The 22,358-nt window shown below is 45.1% G+C and overlaps 1 protein-coding gene across 1 annotated transcript; it reads left to right on the top strand.

Annotated features, from left to right (window-relative positions):
* Positions 1 to 9,823: 9,823 nt before the first annotated feature.
* On the top strand, positions 9,824 to 21,506 carry RBX1 (ring-box 1). Its single transcript, XM_065416128.1, has 5 exons — positions 9,824 to 10,006; positions 12,645 to 12,723; positions 18,062 to 18,132; positions 19,832 to 19,917; positions 21,322 to 21,506. Exons 1-5 carry the CDS (start codon positions 9,893 to 9,895, stop codon positions 21,332 to 21,334), a joined length of 363 nt encoding a protein of 120 aa, XP_065272200.1. The 5' UTR covers positions 9,824 to 9,892; the 3' UTR covers positions 21,335 to 21,506.
* Positions 21,507 to 22,358: the final 852 nt, after the last annotated feature.

Raw genomic sequence — 22,358 nt, 5'->3', positions numbered from 1 at the left:
AGCACCTTTGTGCTTTCTCCCATGCTGCCCCTCACACTTAAGAGGAGCTTCCTGTAAATAGCCACAAAACTAATGCTCTATCCTCCTCCAAATACCTCTTTAAAACTCCCCTTTGCCATGATGACTACAAAAAAATTGACAACATTTAAGTCACTAGTGCGCTGTCTGTCATGTTGGTCAATATTGTCTCCTTGTTTCCAGGTACTCCCCGTCTAGCTGCCTGTGTCCGTTTGTTGTCTCTTGGCTTATACTCACTTGTAAGTGCTTTGTGGCAGGGACTGTCTTTTTCTTCTGTATCTGTAGAGCACCTGGCACAATGGGATCTTGGTTCGTGACTGGAGTTTCTAGGGGCTTATTGTAATAAAAATAATTTATTACTGAGGGATATTTGTGTAATGACACAACCTCTTGTGCTCTGGCTGCTTATTTCCCTGCATGATGTCACAAGTTTCAGCTCGTGACATGGCACGTGGTTGCTGTAGAGGTGTTTGTAATCTCTAAATGGAAGACTGAAGTATCATGACTTGGTATTCAAATTGGGCAGTCAAGGTTTAATGACCCTGGCAGACAATCAAACCACTGACCCCTCCACCCCTGAACACACACTAGGTTGGCCCTGTGAGTAAAAAATGAAAGAGGAGGATTTGGAGAGCGGTACACAAAAGTACCCCCAGCCTGGTTAAAAGGGGCATGGAAAGGTTGTCATTGTGACCCCTTGTTGTAATGTGCTGCTCTGCACATTATGGGGCCGATGTTTGAATCCCACTGTGTTTTTCTTCTCTAGCACCATCCCCCAGACCTGTAATGGCAGAACGCCATAGCACTGGCATTAGGGTGGTCCAAATTATACAAGGGAAGGAAGGAGGAAATGTGTGCTTGCAGTATGTTGACCCCCTACTAATTTGGGGAAGGGGTCTGAAATACTGGGACCATATGTGGGAGGTCTGGGTCCCCTCCTTGGCTAGGGGAGACTGGCAGAGCATAGAGAGGGTTTGAAGGGAGTCAGCCTCCAACAGGAGCCAATAAGCAATAACAACACATCCTGGGGAAAAATTATTTTATAGTTTTACATTTTACTTGCTGTCCCTATATATGCATGTGAGATTCTGTACGCACACACAACACTATCTCACGTACACACACACACACCACTATCTCACAAACATAATGCTGGAAAAGAGGTCGGGAGGAGAGAAGCCCTGACCCTTCTGCTTTTGCTCATGGAGAAATGGTCTTATTGGTTGGTAGAGATGAGCATGCTCCTGCTACTTGAGTGAAATCACCTGCATCTGGTCCAGCAGAGGCAGGCAGGATGCCCATAGTTAGTAATACACCACACACCAGCTTGCAGAGAAGGTGAGGAATGTGTACCTGTGTTCATTTCTGATTAGCTGTGTGTGCACATGCAGACTTGCTGTCTAGATAGTTTTAATGTATATAGATTGACTTTATGATTTCTGCGATTATTGTTTTTTTTTTAATTTCCCCCTTAGTGCAACTGTTGGGGGTAAATCTAAAGTCACAGAGATGGGTCTTGCTTTTCCTTGTGCAGGTGCTGACTCTAGGCATGTGTGTCAAGTGTAGGGGAACAGGTGTTTAGTCCATGTGTGAGTGGCTGCCAGTCTCAGGTCAGGAAGTTTCCAGTAAAAGTGTCCCTGTGATGGTTGGGTTGGTTCCAGTGTCTCTTTGCTCACGTCCTTCCCTTCAAACTGCAGCTTTGCCCTGCTCGGCTTCAGGCCAAGGATTCCGACCAAGAGTCCCCTCTCCAAAGCAGGGAAGGAGGTGACCTCAGTAGTACCTTGTGTGCCCTTTCATATTGACAGCCATTGTGTTCTCTTCTCAGTGCTTCAGCACTGAGCTGTGCCTGACTCAGAACTGCGCCTGACCTGGGAACTTCCCATTTGAGACGTGACCGCCTTCGTTTTCCCCTGGCTTTCAGGTTCACTGATCCCCAAGCAGAGCTGTACCAGGCTGTCCTGGAGATCCAGAAGTCCTGCCTGAGCCTCTGCGCTCCAGGTGTCAGCCTGGAGAACATCTACAGCCTCATGCTGAGCCTTATGGGACAGAAGCTGAAAGAGCTGGGGATCCTAAAGAAAAGCACCACTGAGAACCACCTCTTCAAGGTACTTTAATTCTCTTCACCCTGGCATCCCCAAACCAGATCTGGTCCCTATCTCCTTGCAGGAAAGAGAATCTGTATGGCAATCCATGCACAAGCCCTGGGGACCTGGGTTCAGGGCTCACTTCTGTATATGGCTCTCATGTTGTTACAGCCCTGACAGGAATATGGCCAATAAAAATGTGAAGCAAGGGGAGACGATGCCTGTTTCTCTCAGCAGGTGGCAGCACAGCCAGATCAGATTGCATCAGCAGTTCTCAAGAAATGTAAAGGGGATGGGGTGGGGAAAGGGAGGTGGGATTAGATGTTTTGATTCCTTCTTACAATGAGATCCTTAGGTGGGGGAGGAGATTAGGGTGGTGCAGTGGGGTTAAGCATTGTAGGGAGGGATGAAGTGAAACCTTTGCAGCATTCTAAGCCTAGTTCTTAGAGAACATTTTATCCACATCACAAAATCACTGCACAGTTTGCTGCAAATTGGCAGGCTCTGTTGATGAGAGTGGTCCAGGCCTGGAGTATCCAAGGGATGCAGAAGGTCAGAGCGGAACTATATTGGTAGAGGTGCTTGGGGGGCCTAAGACTGAAGTATGTGGTGTGTGCAGGCCAGGAGTGAAGAGATTTGGCTACTCTATTGAGAACAGCAGGGAAGCTGCCTAGTTGCTCCACAATTTATCGTGAAATGTAGGAAAGCCCTCAGTGATCCTTTAGGCATGAGACTCACAGTTACTCCTTTACCGATAGACATAGCAATTAATGCAGGTGTAATATTGGCTCAAATCAGCAACAAGGCAGAGCAGCCTTACCTGGGACACTACTGATCATTGTCGCCCCTCTTCTGTAATGATCCCTAGAATGGTGCAGCCTGCTCCCCTCTCTGTTTCCCCCCGCTTTTGTGGCTGGTGTGGTTGGAGAAAAAAAAAAAAGGCCCCATCTCTCTCTTCACCTTTTTGTGATTGGATTGTAATCCCAGCGGCATTAGGAGGAATAGCAAACGTGCCCATCTGCTGCATAACATGCACGATGGGAAGAAGAAAGGATGTTTGCAGAGACTGAGGCACAGTGTGGCCTATAACCTATTGAGCAACATATTCCATAAAATCTACGTCTACCTCTTTAGTCCTGCGGTTAGAACTCTGCCTTCCAATGCAAGAGACATTGAGTGAATGGCTCATTCCCTGGGCTGGGGGAAGGCTGGGAGTGCTTCGGGCAAGGCCCTTTCGCTTATTGCTTAAAAACACAGCTGTTTTGTGGATGCAAATAACTGCTGACACTATTTTGACCCAATTATTATTTGTGGGTTTAATGTGTAGTGCTTGGGCATCTAAATAGCAGATTGTACCTGCAAATCAGGTACTAGTACCTTTAGCTGGCCTCAGCTGCACCGACAGATTATGAGTGTGCAAATTGGAGGGGGAACCCTCAAAATGTTACACTTAATGTTTACAAACTAAACATGTTCCTTAAACAGTGAAATTTTCCTTCTGATTGTTACTCCTGGATTTGCACCCATCAAGTGAAAACTGGTCTTCAACACTGGCGTCTTTCCACCTTTCACTACCCAGAGTACCATCAAAGTCACTCCTCAAGCCCAGCCATCAGCAGCAAGACAGCCGGCTGGAATAGTGAGGGTTTATATACAGCGGGGAAGTCCTCTCTTCCCTCCCCTTCCTCTATAAGCTGCCCCAAGCAGTGGGGAATAAGAGAAACTTTCCTTGACAAAGCTTTTCCGGTTTGACCTCCTCCACTATTGCTCAGCGCACAGCCCTGCCCTCATCACCATGTGAGCCAGTGAAGGGGGGGGAGCATTCTGTAGTGTCTTCTCATCCTGCTCTTCTGAGGGGCTTTCTTCCCTCCTTTCCCTCAGGCGTTCATATCCCCCAGGATGACATGGCCGCCCCAGAGAGGTTCTTCAGTCTCAGTGCATTGAGGATGACATGGTGGTGACGGAAGATGTATCGCTGATCCTGTCTGCAGACTGCCCCAAGAAGATCTGTCGTGTCGAGCAGATCTGTGGCCTCAGCCTGTGATTTCTCTCCTCTGCCTTATACACCCTGCTTGGGTTCCTCAGGAAACATGCTCCCACACACACATGCAGTGATGTATATTTCTGTGAATGGACCTGGTTGTAGGGCAGTGAGGGTGGAGGGTTGGGATGGAAGTTGTTGCTGATGTGGGGACTCTGTAGTTTGGACAGGGAATTGGATAGTTAATGGCTCAGGGTAACGTCACTGTTAGAAAGCAAAGCAACCATTTATTTACCTAGTTGACGTCTGTTCTAGGTAGCGCTGATTTAACGATCTAAAATCCGGGAAGTGGATCCCTCCTGCCACACAGATACCTTCACTTCTGCTCTCATGCCAATGGTGTAACACTTTTGTTCAGTTCTGTCAGCAGGACATTAGCCTCCTGGCTTGTTCTTCCTTGCAGGTCCTTGAACAGGATGCAGCGGCTGAGGGCCAGGTCCCACACATTGCCCTTTGTTAACCAGCCCAATCAGATGCTCATTTTCAAAGTGAAAAAAGTGAATTTTTCAGGGTAGTTGAGCAAAGGTGCAATCGTTTTTCCAGCAGCAGAGGAGGTGATTAGAGGGGGTCAGGCTGGAAGGAACTTGTCTTTATTGGGTGTTGAGAAGGTTTTAGCATTTGGGGCTAGTGTGTTGGGGTCTTGTTTTAGAAGACATGGGAGGGTTCAGCAATTGCCAGGGAGGTCAACTTGTGTTGAGGCATGGGAGAGGTTAGCAATTGGGTGTGGGGACTAATTTGGTTCAGGGCACTTGCCATGGAGTTTGGATTGCTCAGTATTTCTGCGTCCCCATCTCCTCAACTTTGCCGTCTACTTTCCTTTTCCTCCTCATCTCCCTGGTGATTTGAAAAATGATCCAATCTTAAAAGCATCAGTGGTACTTTGGACTAACAATGTTTTATTTCTTCTTGGACTGATGCTTTGTACAGCAGCCAGTGCCACCTTCCTCCCTCTTCTGATAAAATAATAAACAACCTTAAGCAGGGGACTGGGATTCTTCATAGAAGGAAGGAAATTAGATGGGGGCACCAAAATGAACTGAAAGTAGAGTTGAATCATTTTTAAGTAAACCAAGGACTGATCATCTACTCTCTCAGCATTTTACAAAGTGAAGGATGGTTAGAAAAAACCCACCAATTACACTTTGTCTGTAAAGCACTTTGGGATCTTTAAAAGAAAGGTGCTATCCTGGGTCTGTCTATGTATATATGTAGATATACAGATTATATATCACACATTCCATTCAGCACTGAGAGAAATGATGCACATCTCTATATTGCAATGCCTTTTAATAAAGAGATCTTTTTAAAAATTACTTTTTTAGTACAGCAGGATTCAGTTAAAGATTTTTATTGCCACATCTTTTCCTTCACTGCCAGACACTGGATCATAAACCCAGACATACAAGACTGCTGATTGCATGACTTTTACCCATCAGCGGCCACCTCCCTGTAATGACAACAGCTGAGAATGGAAGGTTATAGTTTTCCATGGAAATAGTAATTTTAAATGAATTTAAAAATTCCTCCAATGCTTGCACCCTAATGTATGTTTTCGTGTCTCAGATGTGCAGGAGTCTCATTTAATATACTGAGACTGATGCTCGTTATTTTAAAGGGACATTTGTCAACTAGATTTAGGATTGAATTCAGGTTGAGTAAAAAGAAGGGATTTGGCAAACTTAATATAATAGAGTTGTTTTCATGCAGGGATAATACATTTCTCAAAACTTTTCCCCCTTTTCTCTAAATGATTCCCTTGTGATGCCTAACACGGCACAGCATTAGGTTAGTGGTATGAGAATAAAGTGAAAGTGACCATCTAGTTTTACTATTCACACTGCATGATGTGCACATAAATGAATAGCATCCACATGGAAAAGCAAATTAGACGGTAAATATTTTCCAGGTTGATAATTTGAGGTGTTAGTGTTAATAACACAGATAAGGCATTTTCATTTATTATGACTTTTGTCTTGACAGCCTTCGTGTAACTTGTAGACTTAGGCCCTGATCCTGCAAACACTTATGTATGTGCCTAACTGTAGACATATGAGAAGTCCTCTTGCTTTCCAACCCTTGTTCCAGTGAAAGCAATGGTAAAACTCCAATCTGTTCAATAGGACCAGGATCTTGCCTTTAACTGGAAGTTTATGTATACCTGACTAAACACTTCCAAACATCCTGTCCCAGCAAGCACTGCGTCTCAGTTAAAACCTAACATGAACGCTGTAGGGAATGGGGGAGGATATATTCTTAATTTTGATTGTTCCACAGTCCTGGTCAGGAACTTTTAGAGGGGATATTTTCCAGGACACTACATGTGTGTGTATATGAGGAAAAGCTTCCTCTATTCCTGTGCACCTTCACCGTGCCCTACTCCTTCCTGCATCCAGGCAGAAACCCACTGTAGATTCCCTGAAGGGCTCTTGGCCTTTGGTGTCATGGTGGACAGGAGATGGCAATGTGACCAAGTGGGTAGAGCATTGGCCTGGGATTCAGAAGACCTAGGTTCTATGCTCAGCTCTATCAGTGGTCTGCTGGGTGACCTTGGGCATGTCGCATCACCATTCTATGCCTCAGTTTCCCCAACTGTAAAATGTAGATAATGATGCTGACCCTCTTGCTAAGGTGCCTGGAGATCTATGGATGAAAAGTGCTACATAAGAGCGAGGTGGTGTTATTTTCAGTGCTGGCCCTTAGGCCTGCCATTCTCATATTTTTGACTGAAAGTGGAGCAAGAGTTTATGCAATGCTGGCAACTTAAAATCGATGCTGGTTCTAACTATCTATTTTACCTAACTATTGTGTGTTAGTCTTGAATATACAATATCATAATATTAACACATTGTGAGGTCCTGTCCACCAATTAAATTATTACAGTTAGAAGAAAGTTTTAACTGCCAATAAAGGAATAAATCGCAACAATAATGTGTACAAGCCTGAGCCTGCCTGGAGGTAGATGGGGGTAAGAAGAGGTCACGATTAAGGAGTTAGATCCCAATTCTGCCCTGGGATCTGCACAGGCAAACCTCAGCTGACTTCAGGGGGGCTCCACACAGGCCTGAGGGTTCACTTGTTCAGAGCAACTTGCAGGATCACGGTCTAATTTGGTAGTGATTCCATAGCTAAGGTTCCTAACTTTCCATTAAAAACACAAGTTCCTTTGGCTCTGCTATTTCCCATGTTTAGTCTCTGGGCAGAAGTGAACCTTATGTACAATTAAATGATTGATTAAAAAGAAGGAAATTCCTACAACAATGAAAAGTCCAAGGTTAAGGCTGAGAATTTTAAACACAAAAAGGTCAGGACATTCTCAGTTAATATTTCAACACTTATGTCTGCCACTTTCTATAGCTGCCCACCTCTCCTGGCATGGACCAGTGCCCCCTCCACATTACATTGCCATCCAGCCTCCAGGTATAGACTTGAGATCTCTTCATACCACCACCCACACTTTACATATTAGCTGAAGAATCCTACGTACTGCCATTCAGTCTGCATCTATAGGTCACAGCATCATTTCCTTGCCATCCACTGTGTACCCTCTAAATATCCCATCATCCCCCTCTTCTCTTTTGATAACTTTCACCGCTTTCTCAATTCTTATAAATATTAATGAAATCCCATCTGCTCTCCCTCTATGAAGTGGGTGATTGAGTTTTCTTATGTAATAAAAACAGTAGCTATGCATAAATGTAAGACAACTAAGGCTTGTGGTAATAGTGTGTAGGATATGGTCTAGCCCTGGCCTGTATGCAAAGACTTAGGTTAAGGTTAGCAGCCTGCTTTGGGAAGATGAGCCTCTGGTTCTTATTGGGAAAACAGACTGCATGCAAGAATCCAGGGGAGAGAAGGGAGATGAGTCAAAATTGGCACTGAAATCTTAATTGAATAATTTAGAATTTTTGTTTAAAATTTTCAGCCTTTACTTTGTGGTAAAGTTGACTTTGCTCCTTTTCTGTATTTGCTACCACCCTAATTTTATTATTTATACACTGTTTTCTTACCATAATAATGGGAGCTTCCTTCCCCTGCAATCAACAGCTGGAGGTAAGGTAGATTGGTCATGGAATGGCTGCAGGATCTGAGTTCATGTTGGCAAATAATTGATGGCAAACAGTACACGGGACTAGGATTACCCTATCCAGAGGCAATTACTTATATCAGCAAGGGTGACCCTCTTTTTTGCATCCTACCCCCCCCAACTCTTCCTTCACTATCTCTTCCCACAAGACCAGTGTGACTGAAATCCATACACTTACTACATAAGCACATCCCTCTGCTGTCAGCACAAGGAGAGGAAGGATGCCATGTTGCATTTATTCCCCTCCCCTTACCTGTATACACCAAAGGCATTCTCTGCATTCCTGATGTTTCTCCTCTGCTAGGTATCGCACCAGTCCCTGGCCTTCAAGGTTTGCCAGCCACTGCTGATTTTTTAATGGATCTGTGCCAGCAGCCTTAGCTTTTTAAAGGATGATCATCCAATTTATTTCAAGAGCCAGAATGCTACAGCATATATGATGCAATATACCAGAACAGTAGGATAGCATTTGTGCTTTCAGATCGTAACAGTGAGCTGGGAAACAGCATTGTGATGTGATACAAACTACTGGCAGCTCTTTAGCTTCCCAGCTAAAGAGAAGCAGCTGGGGTGTCATTCAACACTGCTCCTTAATCAGTAAGAGAAGTCACTGCTAAGCTACATAAGGTGCAATGCATCGTTCCTGGTGGATTTAAACATGTTGCCTCCCACAGCATTCCCAACACTCGCTTAGCAAGGGAACAGGAACTGAACCGTTTTCCTGGCCCCAGGGGCAGTGGGCAATAGCCTCAGGTCACCAATGTGGGATTTTCCCGTTGAAAAACATACTTTGCAAATGCTTGTTAGGGACAGAATGAGCCTTGGGGCAGGTCAACACTAACTGGTGGCAACATCGCAACTGAAAATGAGTTGGACAAGAATCAATGTAGTCTTATGCATGGTAACACAGAGCGCTAGCCGACCCGCATTGTCCCCTGCTGCCCTGACGACTAGCACCTTGAAAGACCGTGTCAAGCTACATTTGTTGGGAAGGAGACACTTAGTTTGAATTTCTGTAGCTGGAGGCAGCGGGCCAAGTCCTGCCTGTGGCTGCCACAGTGCAATCTCCTGTGGGGCCCTGGGGTCACCGCCATGGAGCTGAGAGCAGCAAACAGCCTCCCGTAGGCGGCCGGCCTAGCGCGGGCTTTACGCGAGTCTAGCGGCACCCGGCCGGCACGGGGTAGCCACGCGGGGCTCTGCCCTGCCGCATGAAGCCCCGGCCGGTTCCAGCCCGAGCCACTGGGTCGAGCGAGGCCTGCAGCGCGCCCGGGCTTCGCGCACCTCGCGGCCTCAGGCCAAGGCTGCGGACGAGGCGCTGCGCGCGCGCGCCACGGGGCCGCGCAGATTGGCGGGCGGGGCGGGGCGGCGCTGGCCCCCCAGCAGCACTCCGGCGCTCGGGAGAGAAGTCTTGCGTCTCCCTTTAAATGCTGCAGCTGCTGCTGCCGGGCCCAGCCCCTCCCCCCCATTGGGTTGCGCAACTCTGTCATGGGGGCGGGGGAGGCTGACTCTGGGCTCCGCCCTGGCCGGCGCCTTTAAGAAATCAGTGTCATGTGACGCTTCATTGCTCTCATACCCCCGGCACACACCTGTTTGCGTGCGGGGAGGGGCGAGGCGAGGGGAAGGGAAAAGGGAGGCTGTCGCGAGTCTTCGTCTCCAGCTCCGCGCATGCGCACTAAGGGGACCTGGAATCGTGTATTCAAAATGGCGGCGGCGATGGATGTGGACACCCCGAGCGGCGCCAACAGCAGTGCCAGCAAGAAACGCTTCGAAGTGAAGAAGGTGCGGTCTCTGGAGGGCGCCATCCTGACAGCTGCGGAGGGAGATGGGGGCGAACGGGCCGGTCACTCCGGGGGGAGGAGGGGGCGGGTTTTGTTCTCAGGGGCTGGGTCTCCGGTTCCGCACTCCTCAGGCGGGGGCGGGGCTCTGGGTTTCTGGCGAAGTTTGGGGCCAATGGCTGAGGCGGGGTCGCTGTACGTGGGGGATGGAGGAGCCAATCAGCCGCGCTGTTGTTGCCGGGTGACAGCGGCGTGCGGGGAGGGGCGGAGGGGCGGGGTTGTGTCAGGGAGGCGCCCGCTCTCTTACAGGGGCCTGGGCGGTGGCATGCGGGGACGGATGAGGGCGGGGCGACGCTTCGGCTCAGCCACCTCTGTCAGGGCGATGCTGCGGGGCCTGGCCGGGGGGACACGGCTGCGTGCCGGCTGCCTGGGGCCTCTGGTGTGGGCCTGCCCCAACACAGAGCCACCCGTGACGGGGCCTCGCTGCCGCTTAATTTGGTGATGTCAGGACGTGGGACCCCTCGCCTGGGTGGCTCTGCCGCCTGGCTGAAGGCTCCTTCTTCCTGACCCCGATCTGGGGGGGGGGCCCGGACAGCGCTCCTGCTCCTCTGCCAGTGGCTTTGGCTCCTCTTCCCCACCCCCGGACTCTGCCTCGAAGCTGGCTGGGGCCCATCCAGGAGGAAGGACGTCTTGTCTCATTTCCTCCTGTCATTCAAACCCCAAAACGAAGGGTCAGGGAGCCAGGGGTGCGCTGGCAGCCCAGGAGCTGGCCCTGCGAGATGAGGCTTCTCCTGTCAACCCAGTGAGAAGTTTGCCCATGGAGACCTCCACTAGGCAAAAGTGAAAAGGGTGCTCAGGACCTCTCATAACCTCCCTTTGACACCTGAGTGACAGCAGTAGTGGCTAACCCCACGCCAGTAGTGTATGTGAATATGTGAGTTTGATTGCGGGTCAGACTGGCTCATGCTGAGTGAAGCTTGTCCTACATGCCCTCCTCTGGCAACACATGATGTCAGAGATCTCGTGACTCTAGTCAGAGCTCCTAGTCACAGGCCTGTTGGTTACTCCAGCTTTGCCCAGTGGGCATGGATACAACATCACTAGAAATGAAGACTCTCTAACTGTAGCGTAGTTGATTGGATCATCATCTTCCTTCCCCTGTAGCTATATTGGCTTTACTGACCTAACAGAAGTAAAATAAGCAATACAATCCTGATTTTTATCTCTAAATTTTAATAGCTGTGACTTGGATACATCAGCTGTCCTGAGTTAGAAAGTTTTTACAAGTTTACATTGTTACTTCTCAGTTTAGAAAAACACTTTAATGGTAGCTGTGGTCAGAAATCTGGGCCTGCAGTTTATGCAGCATGAAAACACTGAGAGGGGAGGGAGAGGATGTTGTACAAAGACATATAATGAGCAAGTAAGGAGAAATTTAGGACGAGTATCCGGAAACACTTCCTAATGGTGACATCTGTTGGTAGGATGGACTCTGAGGAAGTGATGGAAACATCACTTGATTTGCTTATATACAGGAAAATATATACTGTGGAGAACAGTCACTTACTGGAAAGGGAGTTAGACAATAATCTCTAGACTGATTATATTGCAGTAATATAAGTTAGAGTTGCCACCCACAATGTCAGGCAAGCGAGTTCTGGTATCCTGTATAATTATGAAGTGTCTTCTAATTTAATCTTTTTGGGGGGCAGAGAAGGGGATGGGATGCACTTTCTGTTATAATTATGTATCATTTGGCTAAGAGTTCCAATCCCGTGATTTCCCCCCCCCCCCCCCCCAAATATTGTCACTTTAAATGCATAGCAGACCCTCTTCTTGTAGGCTTTTGTGATCATGGAAGCCAGAGTCCCTTTTGGGGGGGGGGGGGCGCGACACTTCTTAAAAGGTGAGATTTGAAGGATTCTCAGCTGCGCTCCCCCCCCCCCCCCCATGTATTCAGACACCCATATTGGATCCTCGGATGTGCCCTGCAGTCCTTTGTGCTAGCTCCCATTGTGTTTGAAATAAGGGACTTCAATGTAGGGTGGCATATAAACTGTCTCAAGTAATTGGTTCTCATTGTTCCGCAGTGGTGACTTATTGGTAGGGCTACTGCTGATAGTGGTAGCTTCCATTTTGTCAAGGACATCTGGATTGGACTTCCAGTAAGGTGCACACTTTCCGTCCATTCCACCAGTCCTAAAGATATGGCTCAGGGAGCAAAAGACCCACCTGAATATGTGATTCAGGTCTCTTGAACAGAAATACGAACAGTTGCATTTGTTTTTGTAAAAATAAGGGACTTGTATTTAAGAGTGACTGGCTTATGCAAGTAAATAAACCTCTTTCCTAACTAGGAGTCTGTTTTATATTTATATTTCTTGTGTAATAAATAATTCCTCTTGTTTCCTGGGTTGGCAGGAAGTACTTGGGTCTTGGGGTGGATTCAGTAGTGTCTGATTACTCCCAAGCAACTCTACCTGTTCCAAAGAGTGGTGGTGGTGGGTTTTCAAGGAGATCTCCCCATCTGTGCTCTGAAGAGCTGGGATCTCAGGAATAGTGCAACAGGGAAGGAGGGCCAAGGAATCCTCTGACAGATACTGTAAATTCAACAGAAAATGTGTTCTTCTTTCTCTTTGTAGTGGAATGCAGTAGCTCTCTGGGCCTGGGACATTGTGGTTGATAACTGTGCCATTTGCAGGAACCATATCATGGATCTGTGTAAGTAAATGGAGTGGGGGGAAATTACAGGCACTATAGCTATTCAGACATGGCAGTTCCCTCACAGATGTGATGCACAGCCAAAATCGCCTCTTAAAGTGAGATTCTTTTCAAAGCCCGAAATTGCAAGCCTGTGTTTTGGTAATGTCTAAAGGCCAGGATTCAATCTCTTACCTTCTTCACCACCACATTTCCCTTTTCCCCCACTTTAAAAGAGGGACGAATTGAGGAATTAAATTGGTATCACACTGCTACACAGGAGCCAATGTTGGCTGGGCAGGGATTTGGAAAGAACTGTGGCGAGGTGGAGTAATGATGAGGGGCCAAAGGAGAGGTGAGATTATTTGGGGTCAGGAATCATGCATAAACTGAACTAGTTAGAAAACCCAAATTGAATATTGACTGTTTCATTAAACCAGTGAAGATTGTGACACGCAATAGTTCTACAATTACTGACACACCAATTACTGACACACCACATCAGACCACTAACTTCAGTTGATATCACTCCACAGAAGATAGCATTAGCTACCTCATGCTGGGTATTATAATCTGGAATTGTGTGGTGGCTATCCAGAGGCACGTGGATTGTTTTGTTATAGAATAGACAAACCAAACAACCATAAATACTTGAACAATACAAATGTTACCCTTAAATGTCTGCTCTGTTTTATCTGGGAACACTTACAATAAGCTTAATTTTACAAATAAACATCAAAACACTTACTCCATATGAAGGGTATTAAACTGGAGTTCAGTTTTGAAAATTTCAAACTTGAAGTGTACATGCACACACAGATCAGTCACTGATGTCAGTTCTGCAAAGAGTTACAAAATGAGTACAAAAACAGATTCTCAGAATCGAGAGTGGTACCAGAGGCACAAAATCTAACTGTCCCCCCTTGCCTTAGTGTAGATGGACAAATAAATATTTGGCATCCTCTAGGTGAATGTATGAGAACAGTTTTCCAAGGCTGGTCCTGCTTTGTTCATTATCTTTAATCTCGTAATATAAAAAGTAGCCCTCCCCCTGCCCCCAAGGAGAGAGAAATCACCCTGAGGTAGACACCTGCCATGTAAAATTTCAGCTTAAATGGGTAAGGTTTTGCAAAGTTTATAGGCAACTGAAAATATAAGAAGAAATGTCAGGCAATATGAATGATATGCAGTATTACCTGCTTCCTCCTATAACGAATATGCAATGTAATATACTAGCAAAAAAGTCTAGTGCAGACTTGGGCTGCATACATTGAGCTATTAAAGAAGCCTCTCTCTGTGCAGCTCTGGTGACGCTGCACCTGCAGTACTGTATTGGGTTTGGCCATCTCATAACCACAAAAATATATACAAACAAGATTGAGTCCAGAGAAGAGAGACACAATGATTAAGGGGTTAAAGGGATTAATTTGAGAAGACTAAAAACTAATTGTGAATAGCTTGACTATGTGATAACTAAGCCTGGAACATAACTGTCTACAAATATTTGGAGGGTGTAAACATTAATGCAGGAAGGAAATATGGTAGAAGGGATTATAACTAGAAGTGATCATATGACATTGAGCAGAAGAATGAGGCTAAATATTGAGACGATCCAATAGAAATCTATAAAGTACTGGAATAGTCTTCCAAAGAGCGCAGTGGAATCCCCTCCTGTACCAAATTTTAAAAACTGGACTGGGGAAGCCCTAGAAAACGTTGTAGGAAACAGATCTGCACTAGCAGTAAGGTGATTAGTTGGCTTGATTGTTTCTTCCATGTCTGACTTCTGATACGGTACAGTAGCTGAAGTCATGAATAGTTCTAGAAGGCAACTTTGCAGGGAGAAAGAGAATACCATGTAGTGTGTATTTTCACAATACTGTTGCTCATAAAGGAGCCACTCTAAAAAAAAAAAAAAAAAAAAAAAAAGTGTCTCCTGGGTAGCCACACCTTAACAAGTATTAATTTGGAGGCACAGTAATATAGCTGCAAATAAAGGAGAACCATGCCTTATTTTCTGTCAGCAACTATTAGGGAGAAAATTGAAGCTTAGGTTACTTCTCTTTCCATATTAAAATTCCGAAGGCTGCCAGAATAGCGTGGGAAACAAAAGCGGGGCTCTTCATGGAGAAATGCTGAAATACATGTTTACTGTGGGATCCTGACCACTTTCCTAGTGCAAGACATTTGGGCTGCACTTCTTTCAAATACTAACAAATAGCTCATGCTTGTCCACAAGACTCCAGGTCTCTGCCATACCCCTTTTGCCTTCACTTCAGATTCTCTGCCACTAGCAGAGAGAAGTAGTTAAGCACTCCCAGGTTATCTACTATAATCTCTGCTTTTATAGTTTAATTTTGGGCAGCAGCCAGCAGATATCTCCTCTGCTTTTGGGGGGGGGGGAGGGGAGGCGGGGGGGGGGGCAGAATTTTCAGGATTCATTCCCTGAATGAAGCCACCCATGGAGCTCCTTCTCTCCCTTTGTTAACCCCTTGTCTGTCATGGTGGAGCTGGATACGTGGAGAAGCAGAAGGTCAAGAGGTGATCCATCTGCAAGGACGCTGCCTTGGGAGCTAAAGAATGGGAGTATGTCTATGATTGCCTCCAGCCTGCCAAAACTTGCCCTATTAGGGAAGGAGTTCAGTCTGGATGGCTAGTTTGGGGGCCTTTGCATCCATCAACACCAGCTTGGGGCTCCCCCAGAGATGTCTCTTCAAGCGGTCTGCCCTCTTAAGTGTTTGGGACTCTGCAATATGGACCATACTTGCTGATCATCAATTCTTCAGGAATAAGTCCAAAACTCCTTTCAACACCCTTCTCTCCCCCCCCCCCCCCCAGCTTCCCTTCCCCCCCCCCCAGTCTCCCTCTAAAGGGAAAAGCTCCAGGATCCTACTTCAGGTTTTTAAAGTGAGTAATTTTATTTGCCAAGGAATCTGATGTCCTGTTTGGCCCATCTTATTCCCAAGAGGAAGATCTGGACACTCAGGGAAGCTTTCCCCTACGCTTCCTCTCCAATTCGAATACTGAATGATGCAGACCACCAGAGCTCAAAACATACACATCCCTACAGATTAGCCTGAGACAGAACTTTGTAGATGACCATGATCACCTCAAAATGGCAAAAGTGTTCTAGATCCTAATCACCTTCCACAAGTTCTAACTTCTCCTCAGGAGCAAAAGATCATAACCCCAAGCCAGAGAAGCAGGATAGATTCTTTCCCCTAGAAATATTTGAAATGGCAAGAGGAAGAAAGAGGCCATCAAGATCAAGCCAGCAAAACAAGACAAACCGGCTAAAACCAAGGATAAGTATCTGCTATCCAACACTAAGGAAGAGTTGGCCACAAATGACGACAAATAAAATCTTTATACTGTGTTCGTGTTGATGGAACCATGGACTCGGGGGGGGGGACAGGGCTGGGGAGGGACACACAGAGCTATGATAGCTAATTTAGTGAGTAGGTGCCAACTTTGGTCTAAGTCCTGGACAAATGGATAATTATTCAAAGTAAATCCTTTGTGCCTCAGAATTATCAGGTGGAATATGTTGAGAGAGAGAAGCTTGATGGGTTATACCCAATACTATGGACATACCAAAGCATTTTCTCCTCACTTTTCAAAGTCTGGGAAGGAGCAGAAGTTCTTTTAATCCTTACCCCTAGCAAAGGTAGCAGAGAAGGGATGACTCACATTCTGGATCTAGGTATTACCTCTGGAATGTCTGAGGGAAGCTAGTACAGACCAAACAGTAAGTATGACTAGAGCCATCTTACCTCCATGCAGAAATAGGGTTAGGGCAAGATATCCTACTTCTCAGAGCGTAGGTCCCAGTTGATTTTGGAAAGATGTATGGGTGATTGCGCAATTCAGATGCTCTGTGGAGCATCAGGCTCTTCCATATACCTTCACTTCATTTTTCAGTCTCGAGAAATCGGCATACAGTTATCCTGAAGGTACTTTCTCACCTCCTATAACTATGGGTGATTGAGCTTTTTCTCTCAAGATGAAAGGTGCTCAGAGATCTATTCGGTATCCATAGTAAGAAAAAGACCTTGTGGAATCTCAGCCATCTTAGACCTTGAGAGTCTAAACAGTTCCACTAAGAAGATAAAATTCAGGATGGATTCTGCCAGATTCCCCAACAAAAGGCGGTCTGATGGAGACACTGCATCAACAGACTATCTGGAATGGTCCCCAACCCCCAAGAAGTAGACTAGCTGATATCCAAGCACCTACATTATCCCTAGGTTGACTTATTAGTATCAAGCAGGAATGCAAAGGCAAGACTCTTCTGCATGAGGAAAGCAGGCCAAAGATTACTAGGAATGGACACTGGCTCATAGGTGACTGAATAAAGTCTGTGGTTCCCCCTTCTGCTCCTAGGAAGAGTGACTTTGATTAAAATATTATTGTTTTTTAAATTTGCCACCCCAAATTGGCCAAAGGAAAGTTGTTGCAGCTGTCTCTGTTCCTGTCCTAGGATGTCCTCTTGCTTCCCAATCCAAACTATATAAGACTGAGTCTGGGCATTGAAATGACAAATTCCAAACCAGTGGGCCATTCTCCAAAGTAACAGAAGCTCTGTCAGCCTCCTGAATGCCTTCCACCTTCTTGAACTACTAAAGAATTTGGACACAGTTCCATTGGTGTCAAGATTGAAAGGTCAGCAACAAGAAGCCAGGTGTTCGGTTCTTCTGAATTTCTTACGAGATGGCCTAGATTTTGAACCTAAGACTTTCCACAGTCACATCTTTTCATGAAAGATGTGGCCAAGCTCTGTGCTACATGAATAAGTTTGCACAAGTACTGATTGTTACAAACCAAATATCTTGAACAAGGGGGAGAGGGCAGTCCCAGATGAAGATTTGCTATTCAAGATTCTCTCTCTTAACTAAATCTTTCCTCACAATTTTGATACAATAACCCATAATAATAATAATTAATAATTAATAAACAAAAATAAAAACTCTTCAAAAGTCAAACAGACTTTGGTATGACCAAATTAGAAATATTTATCTTTACAATTTGGCAACCGGACACATTTCACTGGCAGATGATATAGGTACTCCTACACAGTGTCACCACCCCCCCCCCCCAAAAAAAAACAACAACAACAAAACTAAGAAAGTGGACAGAAAAATCTGTCTTCATTAATAAAGACTGACTAGTCCCTCCCTCCCCAATTTGGAAAAAATCTTACTTAAACCCAGTGATTTCCAACACTTTGTTTGCTTGTAGTAAGTCCAACAGAACAAAGAGCTTGGGTATTTTTCCACATTTACTGTAGTAAAGAGGACTGTTTGATGTTACAAGTAGAAAGGGTCCCACTTCTGAATGTGTCTTTAATCTTTTTCTACAGGTATAGAATGTCAAGCTAACCAGGCATCGGCTACTTCTGAAGAGTGTACTGTTGCATGGGGTGTCTGCAATGTAAGGCAAACTGCTTTCACTTACCAGCTATTATGAAAAAATTAGGTCCCCTCTTTTCTATTACTCAAAATCAGAATAGAGAAAGTCTGCTAATTCATTAAGATGGTCTCATAGTCATTTACTAGGAAAGAATTTTCAAACCCTGGATGCTTACTGGGACATTGAGAGATGACTAGAAGAAGGGAAGCGGAAAATGGAAAAATGAGGGTTGGGAATGTGTACAACAAGACAGGTTGGGAAAAAAGAATACAGAAAAGGAAGGGGTGAAGGATAGAGATACCTCTGTACCTTGTTGCTTGGCAATATTGTAGGAATTTAATTTTGAGATGTGAGTATCTCTGAATATTCAAGGGACAGGCTCATAGCTGGGAGTTGTCCCACCATCAGAAAACAAAGTGTTACTTGGATGCCCACACATCGATTTCTCTTCATGTGCAAGCCTATGTGAAGGGTCAATTTTTGTTGACCCAGAGGGTTTGTTTCTGTATTAAAAAGAGACCCCCAAATTGTTTGTTCTAGTTAATTTCAGATTTTCCCATTTTGCTGAGGCATCACTGTCCTTCAGACCGGGTACCAGCCATGTCTCTAGACTCAAGCATGCAAATCAGCATTTCCCCACCACCTCATGTCCTGGCAAGGGCATGCTGTGTATGTATGCAAGGCATGCATTGCATGCCCGAGGACTGGTTTTGCCTGCGGAACAGTTCTGTCCAGCCCCCGAACGCGTATGAAGGATGCATTTTTGTAGAACAAAATGGCATCCCGCACACAGCGTGACCACATGTCCACTGTACGTGTGAGGTCACAACACATGCAGGATGCTATTTTGCCTGGAGGTGTGGCACTGTTTGCCTGACTAAAAGTGTCATGGCATGCCACTGTGTCCAGGGTAACATTTAAAGAATTGCATGAAGAAACTACTCTTGCCAGACTTGGACCTGGCTACATTACAAAAACTACTATGTGGTGGAGCCATGTTACAACAAGATAGTGCCTCAACAAGGCTAAAAACAAAGTTGTATCTGTCTACGGAGGTGAGATCAAATGATGGCTTTTAAGCATCTTGAGGAACTTGAGTATTGGAATTGGGATTCCCAACATAAGCCTTTAATGGTACAGACAAATGGGACCCTAATTTTTAAGGAGCTGTATGGGGAAAGCAGGACAGTGTCTGCAGCAAATATGTAATAGAGCTTTCTCTCTGGCCTCCCAAAGTCACTTGTATTCAAACCTCATTTGGTTCAGAGTACTTGCAGAATGCTTCCTTCAGCCTGTACCTTCATCTCCATCATTCCTGCCCTTCAGGACGTCCTCTGGTTCTTCATATATTTGTCCACTATGAAATTCCTCTTCTTTGCTCCATAGACATTCTCTATCGGCCTCTGCTCTGCTAGTACTGACAGCTTCTGAACCCTCCTCTCCCTCCTTTGTCAGAAATCAATCATGTGCTGTGGCATCAGCTGTGAAACAGCCTCTCTGCTACTACTTCATTGATATTTCCCTTCCTTTTCTAAACTGATCAAAACCATCCTCTTCCTTGCCATTTATCAGTGAGCTCAGTCAGGTCCCCACATCTTTGTTTACAAACACACTGTGTATCCTTTTTTATAGTGACCCTGTCATTGCTTTAATTTCTCTGTATTAAGAAATTCATGAACAGCACCTTATGAAACTATGTAACTTGGACCTTCTCTTTCAGCATGCTTTCCACTTCCACTGCATCTCTCGTTGGCTTAAGACTCGCCAGGTGTGTCCGCTGGACAACAGAGAATGGGAGTTCCAAAAGTAGGTATCCTGTGCCTTTCCCAACATGGAACATGCTATTGCCCATCCATTGGCTCTCGTGATGAGTGCTAGGCATTGTTAATCTCTGCTAGATCTTGCTGATAGAGCACCCGGGTATCTTTCTCATTTCTGGGTCTGGCAGCATACTCTGTTCCTACTGGGAGGAGTTTTCTGTGGCACTGTACAGCGATCTTTGCTAACAGAGTTGATGGGCTCTGAAGGGTGTCCAGATAGTCCTGGTGTAAGTGAGAGCAGTTATAAACTGGAGCTCTACATCGACATTTTCTCTAGAGAGCATAGAGAAGTGAAATTCACTGATAGCAGAGCCCCACATGAGTGACTTGGGTTCAGAAACTAACCTGGGTTAAATCCATTGCTCCAAAACCTGGGTATTGTGTTTGTCAAGATGCCAAAAATTGCATCAGGTCACTCTGACCTTGCATTGTTGAGTTTTGTTTTAAAACCCTATTAAGGTTACAGATGAATAAAACTAACTTAGCGGTCTTGGCTTGGTGGATGTTTGCTTGCAGTGCAGAACCACCAAGTAAATGAGCCAGACTGATGGCCTTGCCTAAAGACGCATCATTAGAAGAGCCAGAGAAGCTGCTGATTAGGATTGAGGGGCATTGACCTGTTTATATGGGGGTACAGATTGGGTTGGAGATGAAGTAAGCTGAAAATGGTATCAAGAAGCTTACCTAGCTCCCGCCCCACTCTGTGCCTGGTTTAACTGAATCCTTTATCCATTAACCACTTACTTTGCTAGCTACAGATTCACCCAGATTTTTTTAAAAGAGCATTCTCTTTAAACTGAGTCCTGACTTCTAAAGCAGGAGTGTTAAAATTTCTCAGTCCCATATTTGGGCATTAATTGGCACTCAGTTGTGTAAATGGCTGCTTCTGTGACAACTTCAGCACCAAAGTGCAGGATCTGAACATCTTAAGGCAGCCAAAATTGAAAACTGGACCCATGGGGCAGCTATTCTTTTTGGCTAGTGACTAAGATGCCTAGGTACCAGTATGAGACATGAACTGGCTTACATTTTACACATGCCTAGTAATGTATAAGAGGTAATGACATGCTCCAGCCTCTCTACACCAAGGACAAACCTGAGAAGTGGAGTTTGGGCAGAGGATTAGGATGATAGGGTCACAAGTCCATGAAATGATGAGCTGTTTAGTCTCCCCCAATTAATCACTAATGTCTGGGAGGTTTAAGGAAAAAGTTAAATAGGTACCTTTTGCTTTTTGCTATTTCTACTGAGGTTGAAATATATATTTGTATGTTGCATGTTAATTGGATTAAATATTATCATGAGAGTAAAGCTGGTGCCAAAAAATCAACATTGGTATTCAATATAAAAATAACAAGCATGGTAACATAACAAATGTTTGTATTTTCAGGTATGGGCACTAAAGAAAGATGGTCACCAAGTTTACCATTCTGTCACCAACATAATTGGCTCCTCTTGTTAATGGGTCTGTTTTAGGAATTCTGTAAATCAGTTATACATATGTCTTGTTTTTTGCTTTAATCTTAATGCTGCCATATTGTATACTCTTAAATAAAATATTGTTGGAACATCCTATCTAACTTTGTCTTGTATTCATGAATGAAATGATTGTGAACGGGGTGTGATCCTTTTCAAAGGGAAGCCAACTGGCTTTTATTAGTCAGTTTAGTGTTAGTGACAGTTCTGGGGACTACCATCCTGTGTTCCACAAGACAGAACTTCCCATACAACCTGCCTTGTCAGTGTGCCTGATTTCTCACCAAGCAATTTAAAACCACATCTTTGCACCTACTAAATTCTATGAGAGGTCAATTGGAGTAGTTCCTGGCCCTTAATTCTGAGCCAGCAGAGGGGTATTAGTTGTGCTGACAGTATTTTTGAGATGGACACTTTTCTGCTAGAAGGCAGACCGTGAGATCACTTGCTCATTTCATACAAATTCCCTGTTGTCATCAGATGGAAATTACTTTCCATTGCTTCTGATGTGGAACTCAAGTAGAACAGGTGATTTACAAGGAGAAAACCTCGTTAGCAATTCCCAGTTCCTTGAACCCATTCAGTTTGGTGGTGGTGAGCTGGGTGCAGGTTCTCAAATGTTGCTAGTCATAAAACACTTCTAAATAAAAGGTGCAAATAAGGTCCCTGCCTCAAGTAGCTTGCATTTTAAATTGTTTTCAAACCCACAAATGGGGCAGTGAATGAGCAGATTAAAACTGGGTGACCTTCACTTCTAGATCCCCAGTTGAAATCAAGCCTGGGGTCATATGACCCAAAGTCATTAATGTCTGATCACTACGTAGTGGTCTATGTTAAACTTGGTCTGTCTAGTTCCCAGCTGACAACCATCCATATAATAAAATCATAATGTGGCATCTTTATTTACAGTCTCAGCAGAAAGGCCAGGGACTCAAATGACTATAGAGATAA

The sequence above is a fragment of the Emys orbicularis genome, chromosome 1 (genome assembly GCF_028017835.1).
Source record: "Emys orbicularis isolate rEmyOrb1 chromosome 1, rEmyOrb1.hap1, whole genome shotgun sequence".
NCBI classification, from domain to species: domain Eukaryota; kingdom Metazoa; phylum Chordata; order Testudines; family Emydidae; genus Emys; species Emys orbicularis.
This window is presented reverse-complemented; position numbering and strand designations above follow the sequence as displayed.